This window comes from Delphinapterus leucas, chromosome 16, assembly GCF_059928025.1.
Source record: "Delphinapterus leucas isolate spDelLeu-1000000601 "Yukka" chromosome 16, BTC_Dleu_Yukka2, whole genome shotgun sequence".
Classification (NCBI taxonomy): domain Eukaryota; kingdom Metazoa; phylum Chordata; class Mammalia; order Artiodactyla; family Monodontidae; genus Delphinapterus; species Delphinapterus leucas.
Window position 1 is genome coordinate 61,230,929 of NC_143144.1, and position 17,675 is coordinate 61,248,603.

General features: G+C 46.5%; 1 protein-coding gene across 6 annotated transcripts in view; it reads left to right on the forward strand.

Annotated features, from left to right (window-relative positions):
- The window catches only part of SUFU (SUFU negative regulator of hedgehog signaling), a 108,568-nt gene that overhangs the window by 58,963 nt on the left and 31,930 nt on the right, over positions 1 to 17,675 (forward strand). For all 6 annotated transcript variants that reach the window (XM_089897327.1, XM_089897326.1, XM_089897328.1 and 3 more), the window contains 3 exons: positions 13,906 to 14,048; positions 14,989 to 15,074; positions 15,348 to 15,420. In XM_089897327.1, the coding sequence (XP_089753453.1) occupies positions 13,906 to 14,048; positions 14,989 to 15,074; positions 15,348 to 15,420 (302 nt within the window). The remainder of the gene's footprint in view (positions 1 to 13,905; positions 14,049 to 14,988; positions 15,075 to 15,347; positions 15,421 to 17,675) is intronic.

A 17,675-nucleotide genomic window follows, 5' to 3' on the forward strand; every position in this document is an offset into this window, starting at 1 on the left:
AAAAAGAGGGCTGTGCTGAAGTTCTTTGACTCAGAAATGCTCGGAGATACGAAGGCAGCTTTGTTCCAGAGCAAAAGTGCATCAGCTCTGTCTACCCTAAAAAATGAGAATAGCAGGTATGTGTGGTCGTCTTCACCTGGGCCTATCAGGTTGTTGGTCTATAGCTATGTCTACAGATCTTAGATTTTAGATTTTTCAAAGGCAATGTTAATCCTGAGCCGTAAGAATGCTAGAAGTGCTCATAAGAAACAATGTACAGTGTACAGAAATAGGACTAAGAACAAAAATTGCAAGGGAGAGAAAGGGGATTGTTTTTTTTTTTAATTAATTAATTTTATTTTTGGCTGCATTGGGTCTTCATTGCTGCGTGCTGGCTTTCTCTAGTTGCAGCGAGCGGGGGCTACTCTTTGTTGCGGTGCGCGGGCTTCTCATTGCAGTGGCTTCTCTTGTTGCGGAGCATGGGCTCTAGGTGCGCAGGCTTCAGTAGTTGTGGCGCATGGGCTCAGTAGTTGTGGCTTGCGGGCTCTAGAGCACAGACTCAGTAGTTGTGGCTCGCGGGCTTAGCTGCTCCATGGCATGTGGGATCTTCCTGGACCAGGGCTTGAACCTGTGTCCCCTGCATTGGCAGGTGGATTCTTAACCACTGCGCCACCAGGGAAGCCCGAGAAAGGGGATTGTTTTTATGTAACTGACCATAACCACCAAGAGAAGAAGAAAAATAAAGTAACAGCAACAGTTTGAAGTCTACGGCAAGGGGACCAGCATCACCAGTCTGATTAATTTAGGAGAAGGTGGGGCATTTAAGAACTTAAAAGCTTAGATGGTGAAAGTGCCACTGGTGACATGTTAGATGTGAGCCAAGGGTGGCCCCCTAGCTTCCTGGCCAGTCCAGATCTGTATCACTGCACCCAGAGTGAGTGGCATGGTAGCCAGTATGGTGGCTGCCGGAGCTGCTAAGGAGTTTTCACTGCGTGCCCGAGGTATCAAGGAGGAGTTCTTTCTAATTTTATTTTTTAAAATATACCAATAATACATAAATACATTTTAGAGGTTAAAAATTCAGATTCTACAGATAAAGTCAAGTCCTCCTTGACCACACGACCCAATCTCAGGCCCCTCCCTAAAAGGAGCAACATATCTGTATGACCATCCAGACATTTTTTTCTGTGTATCCACCTTCTTCTAGATACCTAAAGAAATGGTTTGGGTTTTTTTTTCCCTTCTTTAATGTAAGTGAAACTGTACTGTTCTTCACAGTTGGATTTTTCAGGTAACGGTACGTCTTGGAGATCTTTCCATGTCAGTATATGAAGCTTTATCTAATTCTTTTTTTACTGTTGCCTGTGACTTGGTAGTATGGCTAGGCCATCATTTAACCATTCTCTTGGTGATGCACATTCGGGTTGTTTCCATTTTTCCATTATCACAAACAGTGCACAGATGCTGTGAGCATCCTTGTTCATTCCTCCTTGTGCACGTTTTGTTCTAGGATAGATGCTAAGAAGTGGAATGATTGGGCTTCCCTGGTGGCGCAGTGGTTGAGAGTCCACCTGCCGATGCAGGGGACACGGGTTCGTGCCCCGGTCCAGGAAGATCCCACATGCCGCTGAGCGGCTGGGCCCGTGAGCCATGGCCGCTGAGCCTGTGCGTCCAGAGCCTGTGCTCCGCAGTGGGAGAGGCCACAACAGTGAGAGGCCCGCGTACCGCAAAAAAAAAAAAAGTAGAACCATTAAGTCAAAGGCAATGTATCTTTTTCTTTTGGCTGTGTTGGGTCTTCGTTTCTGTGCGAGGGCTTTCTCTAGTTGCGGCGAGCGGGGGCCACTCTTCTTCGCAGTGTGTGGGCCTCTCACTGTTGCGGCCTCTCTTGTTGCGGAGCACAGGCTCCAGACGCACAGGTTCAGTAGTTGAGGCTCATGGGCTCCAGAGCGCAGGCTCAGTAGTTGTGGCACATGGGCTTAGTTGCTGCACGGCATGTGGGATCCTCCTAGACCAGGGCTCGAACCCGTATCCCCTGCATTGGCAGGCAGATTCTTAATCACTGCGCCACCAGGGAAGCCCTCTTGTAGATTTAAATAGTAGTCTCTTTAGGAAAAAGGTGGAAGGAGTAGAAGCATGTGCTTGATTTTAAAGCTCCAAATCATCTCTTGGCATTTTGAGGGATTGAAATGTACGTAGGTACTGCAAGTTTAAAACCTTTTTAGTTAATTTGGCTTTCAGAGCAGAGGAGCTTGGAATCTTCCCTGCGTGTAGGTGGCAGGTCCTCTGTGCCGGTTCAGGAGAGTGAGAGGAGCATGGGCGGGTGTTGCCCATTTACAGGCCTCTGGGCAGAAGACTCTTCCTTTCCATACTGACAGGTGTCCAAACAGATGGAGCTGCTTTAAAAGAGAAGTGGGAGCATCTGCCAGCTTAGGACTCAAGGCTCTTGAACTGATGAGCAAGGCCCTGAATTCCTTACAGCGGGGCATGGCCCATAGTGGGTGAAGGAACAGGCTTTGACTAGTGACAGCTGCGAGCCGTGGCGGATAAATCCCTACAACCTCCCTTTGCAGTCAAGGTCCTCACCATCACGGGGGGGGGGGGAGAATGAGGGTGTCTGGCCAGGGCCCTGTGCGTGCGGACACAAGGCGAGTGTCTGGGATCCACAGTCAGACTCTGGGGGTATCACCACTGCCAGGTAGAGAGCCAGTCCTGAGACTCGCTTTTGGGTAAGGCCCCTGGGGGCCCCAAGCAGCCTGCCAGCCCCCTGCCTTCCCTGCAGTAGCTTTGCTGAGCTCTGCTTATAAAAGGGATCTTCCTTCCCCTGAACCATTTGCCTTTGTGTCTGTGGCTTTGAGGGAGAGGGAGGAAGGTGGAGAGCCAGAGGTTGTTGAGAAAATACATAGGGAAACAATTTTGAGTCTCCTTGGACTGGCTTTCTGATCCTTGGCAATTCCTTTGATTCTGGGAAAAACCAAGAAGGAACATCCTTTCAGTTCCCCTTCAGTTTTGTAAGAACAAACATGTCTCCTCTCGCTCTTCTTTACTTAATCAAGTGGTACAGCACGCCCACTTCCCGAGCTGTGTCTTGCAGCCACATTGAGCCAGATTGATATCACACAGAACTAGATGAGGGATGCTCTCTAACCAAACAGATTCACTTTTCCAGTCATGAAACTGCCTTCAGGACTTTTAAAAGGTGGGAGGGGGTTTTAATCCTTGCTTCCACCACTTGCCTGGGTTGGAAAAGCTTGGCAATGGGCCACCGTCCACACCATCCACTCAGCTATGAAGAGCTTTGCCTGCTAGCCACGAAGGCCCATTAACACACGGACAGAGAATCTGTCTCTCTCCCTCCTCCACATGCTGTTTGTTTGTTTTGTGGGTTTCTTTTTTTCTTTTTTGAAGAAAGAATCCTGTCTCGGCCTTTCTTTGGGAGAGTTTGATTTGAAACGCTGCAGTGGGGCGATTGTGTAATCACGCTCCTGAGATCTTCCCTACAAGCATCTTGTCTGCTGTGCATGTGTGTAGAGAAGGGCAGGGGCGCCAGATTCTGCTGTTTTGTACCAATTGAAGCCTCTAAGCTCCAGAACATCCCACTCTTATTCTCTCCTTACAGCACTCAAGTGTTAAAGGGGAATTACCTGGGACAGATTTGGTTTTTGCTCCTATGTGATATACATACATATTGCTCTCAGCTGCCATCCAGAGCTCCTAGGGTGGGCCGTGCCTCACCAGGCTGCAAGGCTCTGAACTGAACTCTTAGCTTTGGCTTGGGGCTGGGGAGTCGGGGCAGGCGGGCGGGGAAGTGTTCACTCACGGCTTTATTTGGATCCCTGGAGGAAGGAGAGTTGCAGTTACCAGGGGAAGGTGAGCACTGATCTTAACCGGCAAGAAGGTGGTCTGTGCCCTTCCTTTGGTGGGTGCTGTCAGGTGGAGGTAGAGGAGTACTGGCGCTAGACAGTGAGGGCAGTGCCCTCTGTGTGATGCCTCGGGTCACCCCCTCCCCAGAATGAGCATAGCATCTCATGAGTGTGTTAAAGGCTCCAGAAATGTAATCTGTGGCAGTGACATCTGTCTGTCTACACCCTATGACCTCTTAAATTTTGTAGGCTCTTCTTTTCTGGAAATATACCATGAAAATTTGTGAGCACCAAGAAGGTGAGAGGGATGGAGACTGCTTCTTGAGAGACGGTGATGGCTACCCCATTGTTGAGAAGTTTGACCTTAAAGTTGACAGACTCCAGGACTTCCCTGGCAGTCCAGTGGTTAAGACTTCGCCTTTCAGTGCAGGGGGTGCGGGTTTGATCCCTGGTCAGGGAGCTAAGGTCCCACACGCCTTGCAGCCAAAAAACTGAAACATAAAACAGAAGAAGCACTATTGTAACAAATTCAATAAAGACTTTAAAAAAAGAAAGTTGACAGACTCCAATCTGCCAACCTGCTTTGATCCACCTTCCATTTTCCTGCACTCCCTAAAACACTTCTTGCAGACCCACCACCCCTTTGACACCTGGCACAGTTCAGCTGGGTTTCCTGCCCTTGCTCTCTGTCTCTGGAATACATGTAGCCATCTCCAAACACGGGCCTCCAAGCGTCAGCCATGAGAAACCCTCTTTTTGGGGCTCCAAAAGACAACGTTAACCCTTTCTCCTCCGACCAAGTATATGGATTCTGACCATGGAGATGGAATGTTGTGGGTGGGACATTGCTTTCTGAGGTATTGTGTGAAACACCACTGGGCCTGTCCTTCCACTCAGAATGGAGACAGACAGTCGCTCTCCAGAGTTGGGATGAATTAAGAACTCTTGAAGAATGCACTTGTTTCTCAGCGTTTCAAAGGCAGCACTAATTATTTTGCGAACAATAGCTGTTTTCTTCTGCAATCCATTTCCCTAGGTTTTGCTAACTTTTTATATCCGGCACAGTCCAACTTCAAACCACCATGACTAAAGCTGGATGTTTGGGAAGTGGGGCAGGGTGACAGCCAGTTCGAGGGGTCAGTTAGGATCTGCACAGCCGTACGGCCCCCCACCTTTTAAGAGTTCTTGCCAGGGAGTTGCTTGTTGATGGGGAAAAAGACATTGAGTGATGAAACCTTTCTTTAAACAAAGCAAGGGGCAGAACTGAACCTAGTAGTTTTTGGACTCTCTTTGGCACCGTGGAATGGTGTGAATTTGCCAAACAGGCTGCAGCCAAGGGAGGTTTCTCATGGTACTGGGAGGCAGAGCTCAGAGGAAGAGGGAAGAGAATGGGAAGTAAGCCTGCAGGCCTCACTTGGAACAGCCCTTGTGGCCCCTCTGCCGTGCTGTTTGGGTTGGGGTCTCAGGGACTTGAATCCTAATATCTTGGTAAGGACCCTTCAGGGAACCAGAGAGAGGAAGGGAGAGGGAGCGAGCGCCTCTGACCACTGGACTGAACAGCTGGGCCTCCAACCGAGGCACTATTAGCATTTGAAAACCCCTCTGAAGGGTCTGAGGGCTCCCCGGGGTGGGTGCTGGGCCTGAGTGCTGAGACCCGCGGTGGCTCCGCACAGAATGGGGCTGAGCATCCGGGGCATAAAGACCAGGCTGGACTCAAGAATGAGCCCATTGTGGCTTTGTCCCAGGCTTGAAAACTGTGACCAAGGCTCTTTCATTGTTAAGAAAGACCATTTCTTGGCCATATAGCAGAGCTAATAAGTCTGGTTCCCCCACCAGGCAGGGCTGGGAGGTTGTTAGCTACATGCTCTCTGAACCTTTCTGTGGATAGTTAACACTGTCTCCTCCCCCTCCTGCCTTTAACTCACTCTGGATCCCGCAGGCTGGTGTGTTGGTCCAAGAACAGCGACTGGGGCCTGTCTCCCAGCTGCCTAAATTAAGCCCCTTCCCAAATTGTCTGTACATAGGAGCTTTTGGTCATTCGTATTTCATTTCAACAGTGTGGGTTGGTACAACATTTATTTTTAAATCGATGTTATTTATGGTTAATAAAAGGTCATGACTCCAAACCTTTGTAGCCTCTTTCCTGTTTCCAGCTTAAGTCAGCTAGAGGTGGGGCGCTGGAGGGAACTAACTGGCCCAGCTCTTCCTTAAACCAGGAGCAATGGTGCCACCTACTGGCAGTTGCTGTTAGCTACAGGTTCTGTGGCCGGTCCTGTTTTCTGGTAAAGGGACTGGGACCTGGATGGGAGTAGCTATACTGTATTCCAGTACAGGAGTAATAACGCGGAGCACACACTGAGTAGGCACACTATTTCCTGCTTACAGATAAGGAAACAGGCTTATAGATTGTGACTGGGTAAGTTGCCCAGGGTCACAGCTAGTAAGGGGCAGAGGCAAATAGGAACAGGGCCTTCCCAACGCAAGGTTAACCAGTCGGCCAGGGTTTGCCAAAGCCAGCAAGAGATTTTAAGTGATAACTGGACAAGGCATTCAGTGACATGAATAGTGAGGACTGTCTTCCCCTTTCTGATTCAAGCCTGCTGAGTTTGTCAGTTTGGTATGACTCTTTAAACCTCTAACAGCTCTTTAACCCTTGTTCATTTCAGTTTTTAACAATGTTAGGTAGGCAACAGTATCAGTTATAAATTAATAACATTGTTTTTCATTGAATTATTTTGAAGTTGTTATCTTCCACTTTACGTTGAGCAACATGGATTTTCTCTCTATTTCCCTTATTATTTAGTACAGTGATACGAAGTTTCCGTTTATTTTTTATTTTTTTTAATGAATTTTCCTTTTAAAATAAGTTTGTTTAGGTTAAAAAAAAGTGAGTCAGTTTTAGGGGGAAAAATATATGTAGGTGACAGTACAGGTGTACATAGATATGTCAAAAATCCTAACAGGTGTTATGGATGACTCAAAAGTTTGGGAGGCCCAGAGAAAACCATAGTTCATAAAGACACATGCACCCCAATGTTCACTGCAGCACTATTTACAATAGCCAGGTCATGGAAGCAACCTAAATGCCCATCGACAGATGAATGGATAAAGAAGATGTGGTACATATATACAATGGAATATTACTCAGCCATAAAAAGGAATGAAACTGGGTCATTTGTAGAGACATGGATGGACCTAGAGACTGTCATACAGAGTGAAGTAAGTCAGAAAGAGAAAAACAGGTATTGTATATTAATGCATACACGTGGAACCTAGAAAAATGGTACAGAGGAACCGGTTTGCAAGCAGAAATAGACACACAGATGTAGAGAACAAGCATATGGACACTAAGGGGGGAAAGCGAGGGTGGGTGATGGGGGTGGGATGAATTGGGAGATTGGGATTGACATGTATACACTAGTATGTATAAAATAGATAACTGATAAGAACCTGCTGTATAAAAAAATAAATAAAATTCAAAAAAGAAAAAGCGTTTGAGAGGTGTTGCACTCTACGCATCCTCACTGGCTTGCTCCCTGACGTTGGGCAGTCTTGAGGGTCTTTCCTCGTTTGCAGGGAATGGAAATGCTGGAGTAGGTGATCACTGAGGTGATTTGGACTATAAAATGCTGTGATGTCTGGGCATTACGACTTAGGTTTCTCCTGGGCCAGCCTGCTTAACCTGAAGTGGTAGTAACAATCCAGGGCCTTGCTTCTCCCACTTTTCCTCTCCCGCAAAATTCTTCCCTTTCGCCTACTGCATTTTCTTTATTCTTTTAATAAATCACCTTTACTGAGATATAATTCACATATTTTATAGTTCACAGTTGTGACACCATCACCCCAAAAAGCAACTCCAGACCAGTCACTTCTGATTCCCCCTTAACCAACCCAGGCCTAGGCAACCACTAATCTGTTTATCTCCATAGATTTGCCTACTCAGGACATTCTGTATAAATGGAGTCACACATGGCCTTTCGTGACTGGCTTCTCACTTAGCATAATGTTTTTGCTATGTTATTCATGTTGTGGCATGTATCAATACTTCAGCACTTTGTGTTGCCAAATAATATTCCATCGTATGGATATACCACATTTTCATTAGTTGATGGACATTTGGGTTGTTTCCACCTTTGGGCTATTATGAATAATGCTGCTGTGAACATTCAGATACGAGTCCTGTGTGGACATGTCTTCATTTCTCTTGGGTATATACTTAGTGGAATTGCTGGGTCGTATGGTAATTCCATGTTTAGTATTTCATGGAATCACCAAATTGTTTTCCAAAGCAGTTCCACTGTTTTACATCTCTACCACTATTGCACAAGGGTTCCAGTTTTTCCGCATCCTCACCAATACCTGTTATTTTCTGGGGTTTTTTGTTTGTTTTATTTTTTTAATTTTTATAATGGCCATCCTAATGGATGTAAAGTGGTTATTTCATTGTGGTTTTAATTTGCATTTCTTTTCACTTTCTTGTAGCACAACAGGTTTTGATTTTAATGAAGTCCAGTTTATCTACTCTTTGTTTGCTTGTGCTTTTGGTATCTATCTAGGAACATTGCCTAATCCAAGGTCAGAAGATTTACTCTTATGTTACTTCTAAGAGTTTTAACTATTAGAGTTAGGCCTGTGATCCATTTTGAATTAAGTTCTATTTATGGTTTGAAGAAGGGATCCAACTTGATTCTTTTTTTAAAATTTATTTTTATTGATATTATTTATTTTTGGATGCATTAGGTCTTTGTTGCTGTGGGTGGGCTTTCTCTAGTTGTGGCGAACGGGGGCTACTCTTCGTTGCGGTGCTTGTGCTTCTCATTGCGGTGGCTTCTCTTGTTGCAGAGCATGGGCTCTAGGCGTGCGGGCTTCAGTAGTTGTGGCACACAGGCTCAGTAGTTGTGGCTCACGAGCTCTGGAGCACAGGCTCAGTAGCTGTGGCACACGGGCTTAGCTGCTCCGCGGCATGTGGGATCTTCCCAGACCAGGGCTTGAACCCATGTCCCCCACACTGGCAGGTGGATTCTTTTTTTTTTTTAACATCTTTATTGGAGTATAATTGCTTTACAATGGTGTGTTAGTTTCTGCTTTATAACAAAGTGAATCAGTTTGGCAGGTGGATTCTTAACCACTGTGCCACCAGGGAAGCCCTGGCAGGTGGATTCTTAACCACTGCATCACCAGGGAAGTCCCTGGAATTATTTTATAAATTTTATCTTCAAATTGTTCTTGCTAGTGTGTAGAAATACAAGTGACTTTTGTATATTATTCTTGTACCCTGCAATCTTGCTGAACTTGTTTTTTCTGATAGTTTTAAAGTAGATTCCTTAGGGTTTTCAATGTATAAGATCATGTCATCTTTAATAGAGATAGTTTTATTTCCTTTTCAGTCTATCCAGATTTTTATTTCTCTTTCTTGCCTTATTGCCTTGGTTAGAACCTCTAACACTACATTGAATAGAAGTGGTGAGAGGCAGCAACTCTGTCTTTTTCTTGATCTTAGAGGGAAATCATTCAGTCTTTCACCATCAAGTATGATGTTAGCTGTAGGTTTTTTGTAGATACACTTTAACAGGTTGAGGAAGTTCCCATCTATTCCTAGTTTGAGTGTTTTTGTCATTAAAATGTATCAGATTTTGGGACTTCCCTGGTGGCGCATTGGTTAAGAATCCACCTGCCAATGCAGGGCACACGGGTTCAAGCCCTGGTCCAGGAGGATCCCACGTGCTGCGGAGCAAGTAAGCCCGTGCGCCACAACTACTGAGCCTGCGCTCTAGACCCCACAAGCCACAACTACTGAGCCCACACACCACAACTACTGAAGCCTGTGCGCCTAGAGCCCATGCTCCAAAACAAGAGAAGCCACCGCAATGAGAAGCCCGCGCACCGCAACGAAGAGTAGCCCCCGCTCGCCACAACTAGAGAGAAAGCCCCACACAGCAACGAAGACCCAACACAGCCAAAACTAACTAAATACATAAATAAATTCATTTTTAAAAAAAAGTATTGGATTTTGGTAAATGCTTTTTCTGTGTCTATCGAGATGATCATGTGATTTTAAAAAAATCTCTATTCTATTGATATAGTATGTAACAATTGATTTTCTTATGTTAAACCAAACTTGCATTTCTAGGATAAATCTCACTTGGTCATTGTGTATAACCCTTTTTATATGTGGCTGTATTCAGTCTGCTGGTATTTTTGTTGGAGATTTTTGTGTCTATGCATAAGTGATATTGATCCATGGCTTTCTTTTCTTGCAGTGCCTTTGTCTGGTTTTCGTATCAGGGCTTCATAGAATGAATTAGTGTTAGCTATTCTTTTAATTTTTGCAAAAGTTTATGAAGAATTGGTATTAATTCTTCTCTAAATGTTTGGTAGAATTTACAGTGAAGCCATTGGGCCTAGACTTTTTATTGTGGGGGAAGCTTTTAATTACTAATTCAGTCTTTTTACTTGTTGTATTGTTTTCTTACTTGCAGATCATGCATGCTGCTTGTAGACACACACTACTGTAAAAGGAGAGAAAATCTGGGAGGAGTGGGCCAAGCAGAAATTGGGAAATTTGGGGGTTTATGATTGGCTCTGCCTGGAGCTGTGCCTTACTTTAAATATTGATAAAAAGTCAAGAGATCTCAACAGTTGAAATTCCCAGATCATAAGTAATAGACCAGGGACCTCCCTGGTGGTCCAGTGGTTAAGAATCCACCTTCCAATGCAGGGGACGTGGGTTCAATCCCTGGTTGGGGAACTAAGACCCCACTTGCTGCGGGACAACTAAGCCCATGCACTGCAACTACTGAGCCCGTGCGCCACAACTAGAGAGCCCGCGTGTGCTGCAGCTAGAGAGCCTGTGCACTGCAACGAAGAGCCCACACACCACAATGAAAGACCCCGCATACCACAATGAAGATCCCATGTGCTGCAACTAAGACCCAATGCAGCCAAATAAATAAATAAATAAACAAACAAACAAATAAATAAATAAAATAAGTGACAGACGACAATGAACTACTATACAGCTCTATGAAAGATGAAGTAGTTGACAATTTCAGCTCTTTCAGGATGAAAAATACAAACTTACTTCATGATTATTAAAAAAAAAATTGAGGTAGTTACAGTATACAAAACTATAATAACCAAAACAGTATGGTATTGACATTAAAAACAGACATATAGGACTTCCCTGGTGGTACAGTGGTTAAGAATCTGCCTGTCAATGCAGGGAACACAGGTTCGAGCCCTGCTCTGGGAAGATCCCACATGCCACGGAGCAACTAAGCCCGTGCACCGCAACTAAGCCCGTGCACCACAACTACTGAGCCTGTGCCCTACAGACTGCGAGCCACAACTACTGAGCCTGCGTGCCACAACTACTGATGCCCGTGTGCTTAGAGCCCATGCTCTGCAACAAGAGAAACCACCACAATGAGAAGCCTGCGCACTGCAACGAAGAGTAGCCCCCACTCACCGCAACTAGAGAAAGCCTGCGCACAGCAACGAAGACCCAACGCAGCCATAAATAAATAAATTTATTTAAAAAGTAAAATAAAGTAAATAAAAACAGACATATAGATCCATGGGACAGAATAAATAAACCCAGAAATAAACCCACACATATGTGGTCAATTAATTTACAACTAAGGAGCCAAGAATATACAATGGGGGAAAGGATAGTCTCTTCAATAAATGGTGTTGGAAGAACTGGACAGCCACATCCGAAAAATTGAAACTGGACCCCTATCTTACACTGTACACAGAACTCTACTCAAAATGGTGTAAAGACTTGAACGTAAGACCTGAAACCATAAAACTCCTAGGAGAAAACATAGGGGGTAAGCTTCTTCACATTGGTCTTGGCAGTGATTTTTTTTTTTTTGATTTGACCCCAAAAGCAAAGACATCAAAAGCAAAAATAAATAAGTGGGACTACATTAAACTAAGAGCTTCTGCACGGAAGAGGAAACCATTGACAAAATGAAAAGACAACCTATTGAATGGGAGAAAATATTTACAAATCATACAGCTGATAAAGGATTAATGTCGAATATATAAAAATAACTCATACAAAAAAATTAAAACTCATACAACTCAGTAGCCAAAACAAACTATCTGATTTTAAAATGAGCAGAGGAACTGAATAGACCTTTTTTCAAAGAAGACACACAAATGGCCAACAGGTACATGAAGATGTGCTCAACATCACTAATCAGGGAAATGCAAGTAAAAACTACAGTGAGATATCACCTCACACCTGTTAGAACAGCTGTCATCAAAAAGACAAAAGATAACAAGTGTTGGTGGGAGCGTGGAAAAAGGGAACACTTATGTACTGTTGGTGGGAATGTAACTTGGTACAGCCACTTGGAAAATAGTATGGAGCTTCCTCAAAAAATGAAATACAGAAACTACTATGTCATCCAGCAATTCCACTTCTGGGTATCTCTGAGGAAAACAAAAACATTAATTTGAAAAGATACACACACCCCCATGTTCACGTCAGTGTTGTTTACAGTAGCCAAGATATGGAGACAATCTAAGTGTCCATTGATGGATGAATCGATAAAGAAAGTGGTATATATACACAATGGAATACTACTCAGCCATAAAAAAGAATGCAATCTTGCCACTTGGGACATGGATGGGCCTTGAGGATGTTATGCTAAGTGCAATAAGTCAGACAAAGACAGACAATACCATATGATATCGCTTATATGTAGAATCTAAAAAATATATAAAACAAATGAACAAAAGAAAACAAAACAAAAACCAAGCTCATAGGTACAGAGCAGACTGGTGGTTGCCAGAGGGGAGAGGAGGTGGGGGAGGGGTAGGTGAAATGGGTAAAGGGGGTTAAGAGGTACAGACTTCCAGTTATAAGTTCTGGGGAGGTAATTATACAGCATGGTGGCCTATGGTCAACAGCACTGTGTTGTATATTTGAAAGCTGCTAAGAGAGTAGATCCTAAAAGTTCTCATCACAAGAAAAAAAATTTATAACTATGTGAGGTGATGGGCTTATTGTGGTAATACTTTAACAGTATATACATATATCAAATCATTATGTTATATACCTTAAACAAAACAGTGTTATATGTCAATTATAAATAATAATTTCCCCTCAATAAAACTGGGGGAAAAAAAGGAATGAGGTAACTCTTTATGTGTTGATATGAAATGATCTCCAAGATACATAATTTTAAAAGAAATGTGCAAAATGGTGTGAAGGAAAAAAAAAATGGAGAGGACCTATAGATGCTTATAGGCTAGTAAATGCAGAGTACCTGTGGAAGGACACCCAAGACGTTGTTTTTCCCTTGTGGCTGTGATACCTTAAACATCTTTCTTTAAAGCAGCGGGCCTGTGTGAAGGGCAACAGTGAGACTACAGGGTGGCCATATTTGCACGTTTCTCTTGGGCAGCCTGGGTCCAATGCCTGTGTCCTCATGGGAACAGCTGCCCCTCCAGGCTGCACATCTAGGCCGAGGTGTGTGAGGCAAAGTCAGACCTCCATCTAATGAGGAACTATTCCCTGAATCTGTCTACCTGTGAGAAACTGGTGACAGATCTCAAAAGCCCTCCAAGGAAGGAAGTTCCTGTTTGAACACTATTTCAGCCGCACAGAAATCCTGGTATGTTTTTCCAAGGTGAAGGGTTTTATTGCCCTCCAGCCTTCATGTGGGCTTCTGGCCAGGATGGTCCCACAGTAAAGCACTTTATACTTTCTTGGCAGACCCGATTGTGGCTGCCCCCTGCCTCCCGAATAAGTGAAGGTGCTGGGGAAGCAAAGATGCCAGAAGTCTTTGGACTTGTCAGGCCAAGCACGCAGCCACACTGGTAGCCCGTCATCTTCCACTGAAGGCTGGCAGAATTGGCGAGCAGGAATGTGTTTGGTTTGGGGGCAGTAGCCATACTCTTTGCTCCCATCCAAGTGAATGCGTCCCCTCCTTCACAGGGGCCACCTTGGAAGGCTGGGGAGCCTCCCAGCCTGGGCTTCTGAGACCCCGGGTCGGGCTCCAGGCCTGGCTGCAGGGCCTCGGTCGCTGAGGACCCTCACGTCTGTCCACAGAGAACACCTTCTGCAGCGGGGACCACGTGTCTTGGCATAGCCCTTTGGATAACAGTGAGTCGAGAATTCAGCACATGTTGCTGACAGAGGACCCGCAGATGCAGCCCGTGCAGACACCGTTTGGGGTGGTTACCTTCCTCCAGGTGAGGCACAGGTTGGACTTGGGCTTGAGCCTTTCCTGGTAGGACAGGAGGGCATGGGTGGGGCAGTGAGGGAACAGAGATTTCCTGTGGTCTCCTTCCACTTTCTAGTCCCTCTGATGGTTTGTCGGGTAGATTCGGATGGCCTGATTTAACCTGCTGAGATGGGGTAAGGGGGCAGGGGCAGGGGCCATTTGGGTAGGAAAGGATGGCTGTACTGAGTGGATAGCAGGGAGGGTATTTCTGTGAACTCGTAAGACCCAGATAGCCACAGGCACAGGACCTCCCAGCAGGCAGCTTTGGACTGGACTTTCCCTTACCCGGAAGGGACGATGTGCACCTACCCCAGCTGCACCCGGGCTGCTTGTGATCATGGTGGGGTCTGTGTGGAAGTTCAGTTGTTTCCTTTTTTTTTTTTTTTTTCAGTTGTTTCCTTTGAGATTTACTCAAAGGCTCAGCCCCTGATAAGGAAGGGAGCTTCTCTGCGAGCTGCTGGTGCCCTTTGGTCATCGTTCTAAGCTTAAAGGGTCTCAAAATCTCCTCTGTTTACAACCCCCATGATCCTAGACTGGGCAGGAGCATCTCCCTGGACCTCCCCTGCTTCCAGAGACATGGGCTGGGGACCCATCCTGAGTTGGCAGGGCCCTGATTTTCTCTTCTGCAGTCTAGGGCTAGGCTTTGTGTCGCCCAGACCCCTGAGCCATCACAGCAGGGCAAGGGTCAGACCTCAGTGCCCTGTGTGTGGACCCATCCATCTGCTAGCCAGGCCACTGTTCCCTCCTAAGGGAACCAGCCCACTTTGGACACATCAGCCCCTGAGCACAGATCCTGCCTGTGGTCCCCCAACTTTGGTGATACTAAGAGAGCCTGGGTAGTTGACCTTCCGGGTGGGTTGGAGGAATGGCCATTAACGCACAATGGCATCTTTGTCCCGGGGTCTCAGATTGTTGGCGTCTGCACCGAGGAGCTCCACGCAGCCCAGCAGTGGAATGGGCAGGGCATCCTGGAGCTGCTGCGGACAGTACCCATGTGAGTACATCCCTGCACTATGAGATGGGGGCGGGGTCCCTGGGCCTGGGCTTGGGAACCCCTCCTTCTCTCCACATGTGGGTGTCCCCTTACATTGCTGCTCAGGCTCTGGGTTTTCAGACTGGGGCTTCCTGATCACTCTCCCTGACTGTCTCTGGCCACTAACCGATCCCCTGTGTTCTGGGCTGGGGGCAGCAAACAGGGCAGGATGTAGACCCAGCCCATCAGCCCCAGACCCTCAGTTACCATCCTGTCCCCTTTCCTTGTCCACAGCGCTGGCGGCCCCTGGCTGATAACTGACATGAGGAGGGGAGAAACCATATTTGAGATCGATCCACACCTGCAAGTATGTCTTGAGTGAGGAAAACCTTTCTAGCACACTGTGCCTAGGCTTCTTCCAAATAACACTGGCTTTCATCCTGGGAAAACGGAGGAGCTTTATTTGTGAGTGAGTAGAAATATGGCATGATTTGGAATTTGTCCTCTGAATTCTGCAGAGCACATAAGGGAGCAGAGATTTCAGGCCAGGAAAACTTGTCTTAGACATATGTTTTTTTGCATTTTAAAAGGATTGATTTTATTGAATGCAAATTATACATCAATAAACCTGACCAGAAAATCGGATCACTAGCAAGGAAAGAAAATCAGTATAGTGGATATTTCTTGCCCAGCACTCATCCTGCCATGTTCCCCTTCTTAGAAGAACACAGAGTTTCTTTCAGGAAGCCACCCCACTGCCACCGCCACCCTGTAACAGCAGGACAGGTGATAGTGACTCCACAGCCCAGCTGCAGGGAGGAGCGCTGATTGGTCTAATGATCCCATCCCCCTTTTAGATACATTTTTCATCTTGGGCAGTCGGATACCGAGCTCCTCCCCTGGCTAGGTTGGCATCCCTTCATATATAAAAGGAAGTCTCTATACACAGAGGCCTGCAGTTCTCACTCACTGTGGCCCACCTGTACAGAGTGTCAGTGTTGTCTTTGGGTTTTTTAGAAGCAGCACTCTGTATGAAGGTGAATTTTGAAAGCCACGTAGAGCATAACTTCCTTTCTTATTGGCAGCTCCTGAAGCAGGAACCGCAGACAGCTAATAATGTGCCTGACATGTGCCTGCCTCCTTCTCCTTTGCCCCTGCCCATTGCGGGTCATTGCCATCTCTGAACATTTTATGCCTCTGCAAAAATCTGGTAGGCCACAGGCTGCTGCCAGGAGTTATATGTCCTTTAGGAAGGGTGGGAGGTGGCCAGGAGAGGTAGCAGGCGGACATGTAGCCAGCAGTTCCTGGGCTGTTTACTGCAGACCTGGGAGTTCTTGGGCAGAAGCCCTACTCATTCACAGATGATGCTCCTCTGTTTTCCTAGTGCCTTGAACACTGCAGCTTTCCAATTGCTGCCAGGATATCCTCTGTTATCTGTGCTTTAAACTTGGTTTCTTTGTAGCTTCTGCTTATGCAAGAACCAGGAACCACAAAGGCTATGTTTCCCTAAGCCCTTGTTCTGCAGCCACACTGGGATCCAGCACGGGGCACCATGGGCTGTTGTTTGGCCCCTGTCCTAGGTGCCAAGTGCTAAGAAAGCACCTGATCCTTTAAGCTACTAGGGTAAGCAGCCCATCCTTTCTCTGCGTGCTGAGAACAGTTCTCCTCCCTAGTCTTCAGGCGCCCCTGAGGCCAGCCAGCAGGACCCAGAGCGCCTAGTGTTCTTTAAAAGCAAGCAGGGGGGGCTTCCCTGGTGGCTCAGTGGTTAAGAATCCACCTGCCAATGCAGGGGACACAGGTTCGAGCCCTGGTCCGGGAAGATCCCACATGCTGTGGAGCAGCTAAGCCCGTGCGCCACAACTACTGAGCCTGCGCTCTGGAGCCCGTGAGCCACAGCTACTGAAGCCCACGTGCCTAGAGCCTGTGCTCCGCAACAAGAGAAGCCACCGCAATGAGAAGCCTACGCACCGCAACGAAGAGTGGCCCCCGCTCACCGCAACTAGAGAAAGCCTGCACGCACCAACGATGACCCAACACAGCCAAAAATAAATAAATAAATAAATTTATAAAGAGAAGGATTATATTTTTTTAAAAAAAAGCAAGCAGGGGCACCTTGGTGAGAAAGTCCAGCTTCCTTTCCTGGGCGCTCTGTGCACCCAGTGGGAGCTCCTGTGTGCTCGCTTGTGTCTCTGGGGCCTGCTTGCAGGCCGTTTGTTTCAGAGCTGCTCCTGGTCCTTTGCTCCAAGCTCTACCACTAGCCAGCTATGTGCGTGGACAAGTCTCTGAACTCCTCTGCGTCTTCACCCTTTCTTGTTTACTCATAAAGTAAGTGGCCTGAGCTTGTTGAGCCAAGAGGTGTCCTGAGCTCCTTGCTAAGGTGAGGCCTCAGGGTGGCCAGTGGAGAGGGAAAAGCGTAGACTCCACCCCAAGCAAACTAGGGCTCACACGCCCCTGGTTAGAGCACAGAGAGCCACTCCCTGCCATCAGCCTCCCACGCCTCTGCTCAGAATCCCCAGCTTTGCCTAGGCTGCTGGTAGCACTGGAGAGGAGAATGGGATTGATGGGAAGGAGGCGTTGGGCCAGGGCCACCTGCTGACTGGTCTCAAAAAATAAGGACCCTCT